This window comes from Labrus mixtus, chromosome 17, assembly GCF_963584025.1.
Source record: "Labrus mixtus chromosome 17, fLabMix1.1, whole genome shotgun sequence".
Lineage (NCBI taxonomy): Eukaryota > Metazoa > Chordata > Actinopteri > Labriformes > Labridae > Labrus > Labrus mixtus.
Genome location: NC_083628.1, coordinates 22,692,499 through 22,707,682, shown reverse-complemented (window position 1 = coordinate 22,707,682; position 15,184 = coordinate 22,692,499). Strand labels below are relative to the sequence as shown.

General features: G+C 40.2%; 1 protein-coding gene across 4 annotated transcripts in view; it reads left to right on the top strand.

Moving 5' to 3' along the window:
• grin1a (glutamate receptor, ionotropic, N-methyl D-aspartate 1a) overlaps positions 1-12,418 on the top strand; it is a 38,069-nt gene extending 25,651 nt beyond the window's left edge. For 2 of the 4 annotated variants that reach the window (XM_061061850.1, XM_061061851.1), the window contains 5 exons: positions 26-135; positions 499-644; positions 5,353-5,379; positions 6,164-6,274; positions 11,715-12,418. In XM_061061850.1, the coding sequence (XP_060917833.1) occupies positions 26-135; positions 499-644; positions 5,353-5,379; positions 6,164-6,274; positions 11,715-11,783 (463 nt within the window). In that variant the 3' untranslated portion in view covers positions 11,784-12,418. The remainder of the gene's footprint in view (positions 1-25; positions 136-498; positions 645-5,352; positions 5,380-6,163; positions 6,275-11,714) is intronic. The other 2 variants (XM_061061852.1, XM_061061853.1) reach the window with 1 other exon arrangement.
• The last annotated feature ends 2,766 nt before the right edge of the window (positions 12,419-15,184 follow it).

Sequence of the window (15,184 nt, the reverse complement as noted above, 5' to 3'; positions counted from 1 at the left end):
CCCCACCTCCCCTAACCCCCTGCAGTTCTCATGAGAACGGCTTCATGGAAGACCTAGATAAAACCTGGGTGAGATACCAGGAGTGTGACTCAAGGAGCAATGCCCCAGCCACACTCACCTTTGAAAACATGGCAGGTATGGTCCATATCGCGAACAGAAAGCGTTAAAAGTGATTGGACAAAAACTGCAGTGGTAAGGTACTGTAGCGCTTTTTTGTCCAATACCTTTACTAAATCGTTGTTTTAGTGTCGGCGTGGGTGCTCTGTGGAAGTGTGCCGTACATTATCTTGTGCTGTGGTTTTGTGCGGTTGTGGTTTTTTAATAAATATTGTGTGGTTTTCAGCCGCCATCGTCAGTCGGATTCGATTGATAAAAAAAAGGGGCGACCACTGAGAATGACTAAGCATTCATCCTCAGTGGAAGCGTCAGGTTTCTGGACTCACCTGCTCACATCTTTCCACCTCTGCTTTGTCTCTTCCTTCGTTCCTCTCCCGACAGGTGTCTTCATGCTGGTGGCTGGAGGCATAGCAGCCGGGATCTTCCTCATCTTTATCGAAATCGCCTATAAGCGCCATAAAGACGCCCGCAGGAAGCAGATGCAGCTGGCCTTTGCGGCCGTCAACGTCTGGAGGAAGAACCTGCAGGTAGGATTGATCCCCTCTGCCTGCTCACATGAAGGTTGGAAAGTTCTGAGAGAGCTTAAAAAAAAGCCCCCTCATTATGAGGGTTGATTTCTGTCTCCCATCCTCTCAAGAATCTTTCTTTTTCCCTGCTAGATCTCTGTATGAGAAACTGTGATCTCTGATGCCTTTCTTTGTTGAAAGGGATCCTCAAGTGGCCACACTGTAGACCTCAAAAGTGTTCAAAAGCCAACAGCACCCGTGTCTCTTGTGTGTGCCTGCAGGACAATAAGGAGTCTACTGCAAGTCAAGCTGTGGCTGGTACCCCCTCATTAGTATGTACAGTAACATACCTGTCCTTTTAGAATAGCAATAGGATATTTAACCTCATAACCCTCTGACATGATGGGTACCCGACTAAGTTCAACTTCCATTTACAGCATGAACTAGTATTTCTAAGCTGCTGCTGTGGTGCTTTTAAGCTTCATAAGGTCAGATGATGTTGACATGGAAGCCAAGGAAAAGCAGCTACTGTCCTGCATTAAAAAACAGAAGTTAACAGTCATAAATGTCGGTTGAATAACAGTGATTACATCATTGATTTACGTCACTCTCTACTCGGTCATACAAACAACCAGGAGCTATCAATCCAAATGGAGCATACGGATTAAAATCAATTCTCTGGGTGAATCACACCCCAGTGATTCCTCAGTGAAGTCAGCAGCTGTTGTGTCAAGTGCTGTGCTAGAGTTAACGGTATATCTGCTTCAGTGTCTAAATGATCCTGTAAGCCACGGGCCTGATGCAAAGCAATGCAAGTAGAGGCAGGTAAATAAAAAAAGTGTAATTTCTCACTCGTCGTAGTGGATTCTTGTCATGCAGATTTTTTTTTTTTAAATGGGTGGGCTTTCAAGATATCTCTCCCTAAACCAGCAAAATTAGGCTGAATTTTATGTGTGAACCAAAAACATCTGCATTGCAAAATATGGCTACTTATTTTTATTTTGGGACGCTTTAGCTACAACAAGCAGTTAGGTACTCTGCACGGCTGATATAAATGCCCTCGGACACATGAGCAATCAGACAAGGCTGTGAACCGTTGGAGCGCCCCTGCGACCTCCCTTTTCTTTCTCTTGATGTTCTAACTCCCTGATTGAATAGCTTGGGGGAACAGGGTTTCCACATTTGATGGGCAGTCACACAGTGAGTCTGTGATTTGGCTCTGGCAGCCTGTCTCCCGACTCTTTATAAACCTTGAACCAATGCTCAGAGTTTGGCCCTGCTGGATTGAAATAGCAGGGCTGGAGGAAGGTACAGTATAAAATCACAAGTGCCTGTCAGCAATGTCATTCTAAGAGTGTCTGCCATCGACCTGACAAGCGTTTGTCACTGTCGTGAGTGTCCTCATATGGATGTGAGTCCTCTAGGCGCATACAGCAGGAGAATGCATGCAGGGCAGGCGGCACTGAGAAAGGAGAGGGACACACTAAACTGCCTGTAGACCGTTTCATATCCATGTCAGCGATGGTCATGTTGATTCCTTTGCTCTGACGAACAAAGACGGCTCATGCATGCTCATCTTGCCCATCGACCGTCACTGTGGGGGCCCTCGAGCTACAATAACAGTCACACAATCTTCTCTGCCCTAAATAAAACCACTGCAATGAGTTTCACACAGGAAGCATAGAAAAGGCCCACAAGTCTAGCTCGTACGATCCGTTTTGTTTTCCATGAATATTGTTTTTGGATATTATTCATACTGTTTGGGTGCTGTCCGTGATCTAATTTGCACAAATGTAAAATGACAACCTGGCTATGTAAGACACAAACACATGATAACGGAAAATGTGTGATCACAGTTTATGTGGCCTCCTCCTTTCTTAGGACAGCAAGCACTGAAACCTGGAGTCCCATTGTTGGCATCATTTTGACTGCTTGTTCGGTGTTTGTAATGTACTTATGTGCTTATGTACTGCCCCAGGGTAGTGCAGCACTGTGTGCAGTACTGTGCACCTTGACACATTCAAGCAAAAAGATGTAACCTGAGAGAATGTGCACCTCTGACTAATTGAAAATCTGTTCATGTAGGACATCCCTCATCCCCTGCAAGGCTGACAATATATCTATTGCGCTCACTGTTTTTGCTCAAATGACCGTCCAATATAAGTCAATTAACTCGACTCGTCTCAATTTCAGAATGCTTTTAGAAGAAATAAAAGTGCATGCATCGTTAGAACTGCTTGCCCGAAGATTTCCAGCTTTTAAGAGCTTCGGCCACAGAGATGTTGTGGTGATGTAGCTGTTTAATCACATTATGCACAAAATGTGTTTTAGTAGGATAATTATGTAACCTCTTCAAGTTGATTTAAATCTGTATGATGTAAATTTAGGTCTAAGTAAAAAACACACATTAGAATGAATATTCTGTGTAGCCAAACTAACTTCTGAGTACAAGATTTTGTCTCCTTTGTGGCACATATGTTACAATATTAACAATTTAATTGGAACTAGTTGAATAGGACTAAAAACTGTAGTTCATCTAATGGCCACTTGGGGCTGTCTCCAGAAATGAGTCAACTTTCTTATTCTTGAAACAACGACATTATACACATAACTCAGTTTAAGTTTTATAAGGACTTAATCCTAAAGTTGAATATAAAGATGAATCCCAGATCAAAAGAACGTTGAATGCCTCTGACTAGTTGTTTGGTGTTTGAATGTTGTCTCAGATGTTTGTTTCTTTGTATCTCATCTTTAATTGTTACGTTGCAAATGAAGCTGCTGTGATGCAAGACACATTTCAGACTTTATCTGACAATAAAGTTCCATCAGGCAATCAATAATGTGCATGATTAGGGGCTCTGTTGCTTTAAATGGCAATGCTAGCTATCTGCTTAGCATTCCCTCAGCCACGCTGCACAAAAGTTGGAGTCTCTGCTATTTTAGTAGTGTTGCCTTTATTGGATTTTTTCATGCAATTCTCAAGAAATCAAATGGCTTGCTTTGTGGTTTATTGTTCTAAGTCTTTGCACAACCTTTGGTCAGTGAGTTTCACATAAAATGATTTATGGCTGTGCATTGGTGCCAGGATTGTCTTGTGTGTTTAAAATGTATGAATACATTATTTCTTATTTATTTTCGTATACCATAGATGTTTATTCTGATATATCTTTGAAGAACGAGTGTTTGCTAATCCACCCTATATTTTGCATTATCAGGTTGTTTTTTTTACATTCTGGTCCTTGTGTTACAGACTAGTGTGTTCTTTAAATTTACATCATACAGATTTCTTTCTTTATGTTTGACTCTAAACATTTCAGACTTTTGTTACAAAATTGTCATGACCACTACATCACTGAGAGGCCAAAGGTCTGGCTTTTAGCACTCCTTTTCAAAACAGATGTTACTCAGAAGTGCACTGTCTGAATAAGACTGAAACTGCTGTCAGCTTGGGATGGAAACTGAGTGTCACAAGCCCTGCTGCGTGATGATAATGATGGTTTATAATGACGGTGTATAATGATGATGCACTGCAGTGGCACGCAACTGTTTCTGTCAAGAAACAGCCGGCTGCTGCTCTCTGCGAGTCCCATGCCATGCTTCATCCGATGGTCCAGCATGCCATGCATGGCCTGGACTGTGCTCACGCAGCACCTCATCAGGGCTCAGAGCGGCCAGACTGCACTCCTGCAGACTCAGAAGGGAAAGAAATGGTGGAAAGTAAAAGATGAAAGGGGACATCGATTCTTTTTCCTGAACCGAAAAACAGAATGATTTGTTATGTAGGATTATTTTCTTCATTTACTAACATGAGATATCATCTTCCAACAGGAAATATTCTTTATTTATCATCCACTGCACTAAAAGTCAAGTGATGGTTTGCACCAGCTCTCATCTCTCCTCAACGCCAGCTCAAGCCTGCTCGCCACCTGATATGATATTATAGGGTGTTGAGTGGAAAGCGCTGGTTAGTTGGTGATAAAAAAATTTACCCCAAAAGTGCCTAGTCGTGACCTGATGAAAAAGAATGTACTGCTGGGCCAGTGCCGGCCAGGATTGATTTGTCATGCTATTTGTTTTGTGTTTCTTTTTTACTTATACTATGTTTTCTCCTTTTATCCCTCTCTTCATCCATAAAATGTTTTGGCATGTTGAAATTCACACCACACTGCCCCTGCCCAAAGGGCCTCCCTCCCTGCAACTACTCACTCATCCTCCACTTATACTTTAACATCCATCTTAAAGTGCTTTCTTTTTTAAGACTCTTTTATCCTCCATCTGCCCAGATTATAAAATCAAGCGCATAGAATTGCATTTTTTTTCTGCACTAAGAATAGGTTATGTTTTGCAGCTGCATAGATGACCATTCCTTACAAATCCCTCTTTTCTTTTGCACTCCATCTCATTCTCCATCCCATCCCCTTGTGTGTGGGGTGAATTTCCATTATACCACTTGAAGGTATAATGACTAAATGGGCTTCAATTACTGACTTTTGTCGCTGCTGTTTTCCCTATTTGATATGCATTTTAGTGGCCTCTGATACTGTATCTATCTGACTTTTAATACCTGCCTGGCTTTGGATGTGAGTGTTTGCTTTGCTAGTTTTTATTATTTATTTTTGAGTATTCGCCCGTTTTGGTTCCCTTGGCTTCTGCATAAGGATCTTCTTTAGAGTCATAACGATCAAGTGGATGGAAATTTATTTTACTTTTCTTTTCTTCCCCTATGCAGCCCTCTTCCTCTCTAGAGACTGAGGATGTAAGAATACCTTAATATGAGTTTTGTCATTTTATTTTGCATTTAAAAACCTAGTAATTGTGCTGAGAGTAGCTGTGGGGCACTCTGATGTCATGAGGGAGGGAGGGCACCAAATTGGCTCGCTATCTTGTAAGGACATAGGTAAAAAAAAATGCTTCTTTTTTACTTTTTAATTTATCTGACAAGACTGCATTTCTCAATCTCTCTGTGTGCTCTGACCTCTATAGTTTGTAAGGCAAAGTGCTTAGTATATTCATATTTAAGATAGTGTCTGTGCTGAGATGAATACGTGTGTTCGGGCAATAGTGAGTGAGAATATTTGAGATGTTCTAAGTAGTGTAAAGTAGATATCACACCCACTGACATCTTTACTAGTCATCTCTCATTCCAATGCATTTCTAGGGGCCAAGTGAATGTGTCAGCACGTTTCTAGAGGACTACTAAGCCATCTTGTGCAGCCCCACTGTGATAATGTCGCATAAAAATGTAGATGAATGCCCTCATATCAGTCTGAACAGACTATTTCCACTCTGACATCTAACAGGCTGTATCCCTTTCTTTCTCCCTCTTAACGTATTACGACATTTCAAATGCTATAGTCTTTTTTCTTAAAGGACCCTCCCCATATTAAGACATTCATGACTAAGGTTATTTACTGGGTTGGGGAATGGGTGGTGGTGGTGGTGGTGATGGTGGCGGGGAACAGAGAATGGGTGAGACTGGAACCACAGTTTTCACCCCAGCCAGAGGACATGAATAATGTTTCTACATATATTCATTTTAGGATAGGAAAAGTGGTAGAGCAGAGCCCGAGCCCAAAAAGAAAGCCTCTTTTAGGTCCATCAGTACCAACCTGGCCTCCAGCATCAAGAGACGTAGGTCCTCCAAAGACACGGTAAGGAGACGAAGAAGCAACATCTTCCCTTGTATACTCTCCCCCCTCCTCCTCCTCCTCCTCCTTCTCGCCTGTCTCTACTTTCTCCTTTCTCTTTTTTTCTGTCCTCTCTCTTCCGCATCTCCATATTCGACCGCGAGACAGAGCCATGTTCCACTCACCCATTTCCACACGGGCTCCGCTGCCTCTGCCACGTGTCTGTCAGATCACCATCTATCAGCCATCACCATTTAGCATCTGTAGCTCCTCTACAGGCCCAAGGGCATCAGTGCAGGAAAACAGGTCAGGCCAGGATCTGGGCTCTGAATTTGAGGAAGAGGTATCCAAAATGACACGGTCTTGGGGGGGGGGGGGGGCCTTGTTCCTCTTGAGGAGGTGGGCGACAAAAAGCAAGCAGTCTGCCAGTGGTTGTTTTGTCTTGGGCTGCTCTTCCTCCCTGCCTCTGGTTTGGACGTGGATTCTGCCGATTGTGTACTTGAATGGTGCCGTTGTGGTGTGTGTGCGTACCGTATCTAACCGTGTGTTCATATAATTGTGTAGGTGTCCTGTCCTGTTAATTGCTTGAACCTTTGTATATCCATTGTTTCTTTGCATCAATCCCGCCAGCACTTCCTGTGTTTGGGTTTCAGCCGCTGTTGGTTTGCTTTTGGTTTGAGAAGCATGCGCTGGTGTTCTGTCACTTTTTCCAAAAATCCATTTTTCAAGGTAGCCGAGATGGAAACTCCTGCAGAGAAGAAAAACTAATGTGTTCTTATTTATCAACATGTCTATTTCAGGATTACACTCACGGATTACTATTAATCAATTATTTTTGCTTTGTCATATTATTTCCTTTTGTCATAATTATTGTTTTGTTTTTTCCAGTGTCCTTGTGGTCTTTACTGTGCATGCCTCTTCCAGGGTGTATTTTCAGGTGGTGAAGACTATCTTCTTTTTTGTTCAAATTCTTCTTTTTTACAAAATGCAGACTCTGTGAAACCTGGGACTCTCACTGTGTTTCAAACTATTCTTTCATTTTCTCTAAAACCCCATCTTGACTGGTTTGTTTCTGGCTGCACATTCTCAACCTACTCGCAAAATGCAGCAGCTTGGTCAGCGGCCCTACACTTTAAAATACAACGCTGTAGATACCAATCTATTTTCAGTTCAGGGCTCAATATTGAAGACACTAGTAGTACAGGTTGTTGCCACTTCGACTATGACCAAGAATTAAATGCAAAACTGGTCGTAAACATGTACCATTGAACACTGTACAACAGCCTGTTTCCAGTAGGTGGGGCTATGACTCATTGCATTGTGAAACTTTAACATTTGTTGTACGGCCATGAAATTCCCCTGCAATAAAAAGTCTTAGTCCTAACAATAAACTCTCGTCAAGGCCTCAAGGTTCACCTGACCACATTCTGGGTGGATTTCAACCAAACAAAGGAGTACATCAGAGACCAAAAAATGTAATTTCCTGTTTCCAGTAGATGGTACTATGGTTTATTTATTATTGTTCATTATTATTTGCATGTAGGTGTGTTCAATGCCTGGACTCTCCAAGAAGTTTGTATATGAGAGGTACAACAACTCCACCGCAACACCCTTATAATCATGAGATAAAACATATGATTTGAACTTTATTCATCAACGTCTTGTCAACACATAGACCAAGTTTGAGGAGGAAAAAATCAGGTCTAGCAGGAGTTTGTGTAAATACGGACCCTGTAAATGGCCAAAAATACACTTTGTTAATATGCACACTGAATTTTATACATGTAGGTGAAATGTTCTTAAGGGGCTGATTCTGTCAAATGATGTAGGGGGTGCTACTAAGCCATGTTGCCATCACCCAATTTTGGGACCAAAATCAAATATTAAATAGCTGGATTTCATACATATGTGCCCAGTTTTGTATGTTTGTGAGAATCCCTTGCCCCCCAAAAGGATTTCATGGCTTATGGTACAACACCAGCGGGATGCTCTTCAACAAAACGTCTTTATGCATTATTGAGGTCTTTGGACTTTTCTGACCATGTTTGAGTTATTTATTTTTTGTTGTTGTGGTTGATATTTATAACCAGCCAAGGGTAGTAGAACTGAGTGCCACATATGTCATTTCCTGTTTCCAGTGGGTGATGCCTGTGTGTTCAGGGTTGGACTGTTATATGTGCAATTTGGAGCAGATTGAACATTGTAAATAAGAGTAACACCAACTCTCTGGTTGTTTGTTTTTTGGCGAAACATGAACAATTAAGCATTCCACACACAGCCTCACCCTTTGATGACAACTCAGTATTTGAAAAACTTTGAACAGTCGAAGTATTCTCAATAAAATGACCAAATTTGATTAGGATGACCCTACGAGGAATTAGTTCAAATATGAACCCTGAAAATTGTCAAAAATATTCCATGATCAGAAAATGTAATATAATTTGGTGACTTGCTGTAAGGTGTATCATGACAATAAGAGAGTTTTTGTAGTCATGACATGAGTAAGATGTCTACTATGTTTTATACATGTCGGGGAATCCGACTCCATGGGCAGAATTTCTGAAATTTTTAAATTGGCTGACATTTTGCTACACCCATGCACACATCCCCAATCACAAGTTAATTCCAACCTCTTCTGAGTTATGGGGCATTATCAGCTGCCGAATGTGATGGACTTTGGAATTGAAAGAAAATCCTTCAAATTTCCATTGGGTCCCTGCACACGTTGGTGCTTGGGAAAAACGACTAGTTTTTAAGGTGCTAGTTTGAATAGATTTATGGTCCCAACGGTTCCTGTTAAGATCAAGGCTCTAAAATTACCAATGATGGAAAAAAAACATCACTGATATACATCTCTGGATTTGATTATGTAACATACATAATGTAGTTAAAAAACTTAAATTAAATCAAATCTTGTAAAAGGAGTCAACATTTACTACTGGCATGGTCTCATCTTTTAAAAGTCATGTTTGAAATACTCCTGCATCACCCCAAACCCCTGCCCTAAGAGGTCTTTATTTACACATTATTTATACTGTGTCACCAGACTTTACACCCACATTAAGATATAAAGCTAGACGACAGCATCCCAGGACTTTATGGGTACCTACAGTGTCATCTTTGATGTGTTGGACCACTGACAAAGCTTATGTGTTTGAGGAGTTGGGAGTGAGAACAGGCTGGTTTCAGCACAATGAGAGTGTCAGGTTTTCTTCCAATTTCTTCACAGTGAAAGAGAAAAGTCCTGCTCATTGCATTTGGGAGATTGAACCTCACAAGCTTGAAGTGTTGACGAACTATTGATCCACAGCCAGACAATGCTGGTCACTGACTATCTGAACTCTGGCGCAGGTCTCTAAAAAGTAATGAAATATAACTCACAGGAAATCTCTCGGAATTGCAAAGACATGTTTGCAAAAAAGGCTGCTGTAAAAACATCGTGTTTTGAATGTGTTTTTCTCGGGGGAGGTGTAGACTATGGAAGCTAAGCTAATGTGCCACAAGAAAAATGTATGTGTTTTAATTTGATTTTCTGTCTTTCTCTCTTTTTTTTTTTTAACTGTGAACTTTTATTTTGAATGTTTCTGCATTTAGCCAAACCAACTTTACTCTCCCCTGGAGGTTTCTCGATAGATTTGTTCTGGATTGAAGAGAAGAAGAGTGGGATCGACATTGTTAATGTCTGAGGCTTTGGATACTGTTTTGAGAGCCCGAGTTTGTTGGAAATGGCTCATAGTGCAAAACATAGTGAAATCCAAAAAGATGCTCCTACTGAACGATGTGCCATCCTCAGTCTTTGACTATTATTTTGATTTTATATCAATGTTATTATTTTATATTAATGGATATCAATGGACTTGAGTGTCAGTGTCCCTCACCCACATGCCACACTGCTCCTCTCTCCCTCTGCAAGCATGCCAATGACTGTAACTGTCATAGTTGTAGTCACAGTAGAAGAAGTAGAAATAATCTCTTAACTTGTGCTATATAATAGAAGGGATCACCTTAGCCATATTGAAAAAGTACCTTTTAATCCTCAATGTGATGTCAGTGAAGTGTCTCTTTTTGCTGGTCTACTTGACCCCAGTAGGGTGTGCTGTTAGCAGCTCCTCGAGGTACAAGACATGGGGAGAACAAATGGGGGTTGTAAGCTAGATAATGATGCAATTTGCAGATCAAGGGGATGAGAAACATCCACTCTGACTCATCTTCATTTAGAAAATTGGGTATTTTACATCTCAGAGTGGATGTTCCCTCATCTGTCAGCATGTTATTTGCATCATAAGAGCTTCTGAAGCTCATACGCTTGAATGTATTGGCTCTATCAGCTTGAAATGAGAGGCGCATAAATCCTCAGATCTCCCTGAATTGAGAAACGGAAAAAAAAGGACATGTGAGACGGGTACGCTGAGGCAAGGCTCGCCTCTGTTTTGGTGCTGCAATTCAGTCATGTATAATAGTACTTTTAAATGCATTCAATGTACAAACAAAGGGTGTTTTTTTGTTGCCCATTGGATGTATTTAAACAGGTTTTTCCAATACAGCGATTAAGATTGGCATGTTGGAAATACTGACAGGTTTATTACTCCACCCAGTCTCACTGTGATATATACATGCTCCAAAAAAAACAAAAAAAAAGAGCATATTACAAGCTCCATTATGATGTGACTGTAAATATTAACAATGTCTAACAAATGATTGTGTCATCAGGTTTCTACCATTTTGCTCATGACAAAAAAAAAAAAAGCAGCCTCAGCATTGAGAAACTGCAGTTTACTACATTTAGTACCCTGAGCATTCATAAGACTCGGTCAAAGGCAAAATCAATGTTACCATAGAAACTAAGCACATGCATGGAATCTGGATCTAGTTTTCCCTCTCAACACTGTAGACGCCTACAATTCAGCACACTCTGCTTTAACAGAAGCATAGTGAAGCCAGGACTGGACGTAAGAGTTCAACACAACAGCACTTTGAATCAGCCTTAAATTCTCCTCCCTCTTTAGCTGCTTCAATTAGAAGAAGAAAAAAACTCGCTCTGCATGTATTGGACTACAAATGAGCCTCCTGTGCACAGGATCATTATCACTCATGATTCAAGGCCAAAAAATCAAATTATTCCTGATTCAATCGCTGTTGTCTAGACTCAGAACCTTACGTCTGCTCCCATCTAGCCCACCTCAGGCACAACCAATCTGTTTGACCAAAATACAAACCAAAGAGATTCAACAAAAACTACAAAACTATGGTCTGCCTGAGAGAGGTTAGAGAACCCTCCTGCTTCTAAATTTCTGCAGAATAGAAGCAAAGGTGTTCTTCAAATATAATAAAGACGAATGTTTAAATAGTCTTACTAACAATGCAAAAAAAAAAAAAAGCTTCCAATTTCTGCTTTGGTCAAGAAATGACTTACTGTTATATGTCCCCCTTCTTCTTTCCCCTCTATTTCTATTCACTTCTGCAGCAATTCCCACCCACTGACATCACGGGCCAACTCAACTTGTCTGACCCGTCTGTCAGCACTGTGGTGTAAAGAGAGAGGGCGACACCGAGGTTCGCTCCCCGAGGAGAGAGGAAACGAGACGTGGAGGGAGCAGAGGGAGACAGGACGGGAGAAGCCATCTCCTTGTTCCCTTCGCTGTAGAAGCCTGAAGCTTTTGGTTTCAGCGCCTGCCAACAGAGTTTTTTTTTTTAAAGGAAATGGCTTGCTGGAGAAGTGGCTGAAAAAACACTGAACTTGCACCTTTTTTTAAAGTCAGGATTACCTGGCGTTAGATGTTTGTATAGGTTCCCTGAGCATGCACTGAAGAACCCATCTAACTCACATTTACAATCCTTTCCTTCTGTATCTTATTAGCTTACTTACTTAACCTTGTTTTTGTCCTTTTACTCTCAGAACAATTTACTTAATGTTTGATGTTAACTTCCAACAACATTTCCTGATCAGCTGTGTAACCTTAGCGAGCCAGATTTAGTTTAGTTAAGTTTAAGGATAAACCAGTTAAGGTGAGAGTACTGTACTCGACATATCACTTCCAACTAGGGCTTAGTCATTGTAATATTTAGCATTTCTTAACATACACTGCAATACAAGACGTACTGTAAGCTAAAATGGATATCATTTTTTTTAATAGGAACTACTTATGTTTGTATCTACTCTTTATAAGTTTTTTTAGATGATTTTTTTCTTTTCATTTGGAAACACTAATAGTGGCACTAGTATTTAGGATATGACTAATCTTGTCTACCAGTGAAGACGATGCAAGCATGTGTGTGTTTGTAAATGAACAAGAGCTTTATGTATCTGAATGACAAAATGGATATTAGGAAGGTTATATACCAGATTCTGTAATTGTTTAAATTGTATATTTTTTTCTAATACGCCAAATGTCGGGATTTGTTTTTTTAGAAGAGCTTCTAAAAGAGTAACTCTTAAGATTTACTGCTATTTAAAGAAGGATAGTACATGAAATCACAGATTGGTTGACGTTCTGTGAAACAGTTCTGTAAGGTTGATGCTTTCACCTTCAACCTTTGTTTGAGACGCCCTTCATTAAGCCATGTTGCGCCTGGGTACACCCTCTCTCCTCCTCTCTCCTGCAGCAGCAGTCTTTCTCATTTCCAGTCTCCAAGGGGTTGCATCAAAGGGCCAGGTTTTTCACCCAACCAGCACTTGGTCTTTCATGCAAAACTTCCTCCATGTGCATGCAGCACTGGAGGACTTTTACACGAAGGAAGCCGAGTGAATTGAAAGTGTGGCTTAGCGAGCGAGATTGCGTGCAGGTCATGGTTAGATGTAAAAACAGGCCGTTTCCCGTTTTCTGGAGCTGAGAAACCTCTGCTGTTTGTTGAAAAGAATATCACATCCTGTCCGGTGTCAGCACTGCAGAGCACTTTATGCTGAGGGGTCTCCAAAACAGAGCTATTGATTAACAAAGAAACTAGAATAGAACCACTGTCAGTCTCGACTTCTCCACTTTGAAGTTGTTTTATTTCCACCTATGTTTTTTTGTTGTTGTTTTTTTACATTTTATTTCTTTTTTTTTAAAGGTATCATCTAAGTCATTACAAGAGAAACTATGACACTCGCTGCAACAGAATTTGGTTTCTAAACTTTGACTGAGAGTTTGCTTCTGATCATTCTGCCGTGTGCATGCTATACTTGTTGATTCCAGTGCTTTAGTTTGTTTCTGGATGCCTGTTGTTGCCGTGTACAGTCAGCCGAGCTGTGTGGAGCGCTTACCTTGAATGAATTGTTAATAGAGTCTGGTTCCGTGTGAATAGGGTTGAGCAGATTGTAACTGCACTTGTATTACGACTGCAACTGAGAATGTCTTAAATAATAGTTACACATGCACACAACAGTTGTGACAAACAGGCATGCATAAACACACACACACAGACACACGCACCACACACATGAAACCCCTTAATCGAGAAATCACTTGTTTTTCTTACCTTTTTCCAAGAAGATCTTGCATTGAATCATCTTGTTTATAAAACTGTAAATAAAATATACTGAAATTGCCAAATCTAAAACATTTTGTGATTTCAATAATTCTACGACAAACACTTACAGCAATTGTTTTGATAGATGAATAGCTTTGCAATCTGCAAAACAAGACAAGCCTACGGTGTCTGAGATCTGACCAGCAGAAAGCGGCAGAGAGCCGGAGCAGAAACTCTACATAGGATAGGATAGGTTAATACTTTATTGATCCCCAGAGGGGAAATTCGGGCATTGCAGCAGCAAGACAGAGAAAGAAGTAATACAAAATACACAGGATAGATAAGATAAATACAGATAGAAACAACAATAGGATGTATATACAAAATAATATAAATAGTTAAACAATACAGGACAATTACAAATGATGTGTAGTGAATGTCAAGTTAAAGTGACCAGTGATGATATAAAGTGACTTTGTGTGATCAGAAAGTTTAGGGTTATGTAAACAGCAGTAAAAGAGCAGTATGATATAATATAGTGCAATACATCACACTGTAATTAGGTTGATGTACACTAAAAAGAGCTTAATGAGAATTTAAACACATTTATAGGGATGATTATAGAAAAAAAATGAATTGAATGTAAATTGAAGTCAATGGTCATATTGGTTAAGAATTTTTTTTTTATGAGTCTGACAGAATTTTGACAAGGAAAAATGTTGATATCTTTGAATTGAATTGTAGTTCATCTGAAATACATCTGTTGGCTTGGATTTCTAGTAAGTCAAAATTTTGTTTTTGATATCTACAATTCTTACACTGCCACTGATAATCCAACAGTGGTTATGCAACACGGCCCACAGATACATCCATTTTACCATTTCCTTTTATGTAACTACAGAGCACTCAAATCAGCCTTAGCAATGTATATTTACTGCTTATTAGAAGGTAGCGTGCTTCAATCTGCCCCCCTGCAAATCATCAGCATATTAACATAATTACTGTGGTCGTGTTAGCACCCTGACATTAGCATTTGGCTCTAAGCAACACTGTCCCCAACTACACTCTAATAATGCTTCTATGTGACTGTCTACTCTCCTAAACGAAGACATTTGGCTGTATTGGTTATTGTCCTTTTTATAAAAACTGTAATTCAAAAACAAACTGAAATGTCTGAAACAGGTTATTTCCCTCCAGTCCTCCAAACACGGCATGTTGTATAACCAAAAGATGGACTTTTTTTTTTAACTTGATGTTCATTTTTAAAAACATGTAAAGATGAATTAATACGACTTTTTCATTAGCTGACATGCTAATATCTCTCCCCTCCTGTGGTATGGACCAACAGTCACTGTCAAAGTGTAATCTTTAATTAAATTATCACAGCCATCATTAATCAAATCATGGCTGACAGTGTTAATGAATGACATTCCTTAAAGACAAAAAGGTGAGTCGCAGCATCTTGTCAGGTGAGACCTTTGTTCT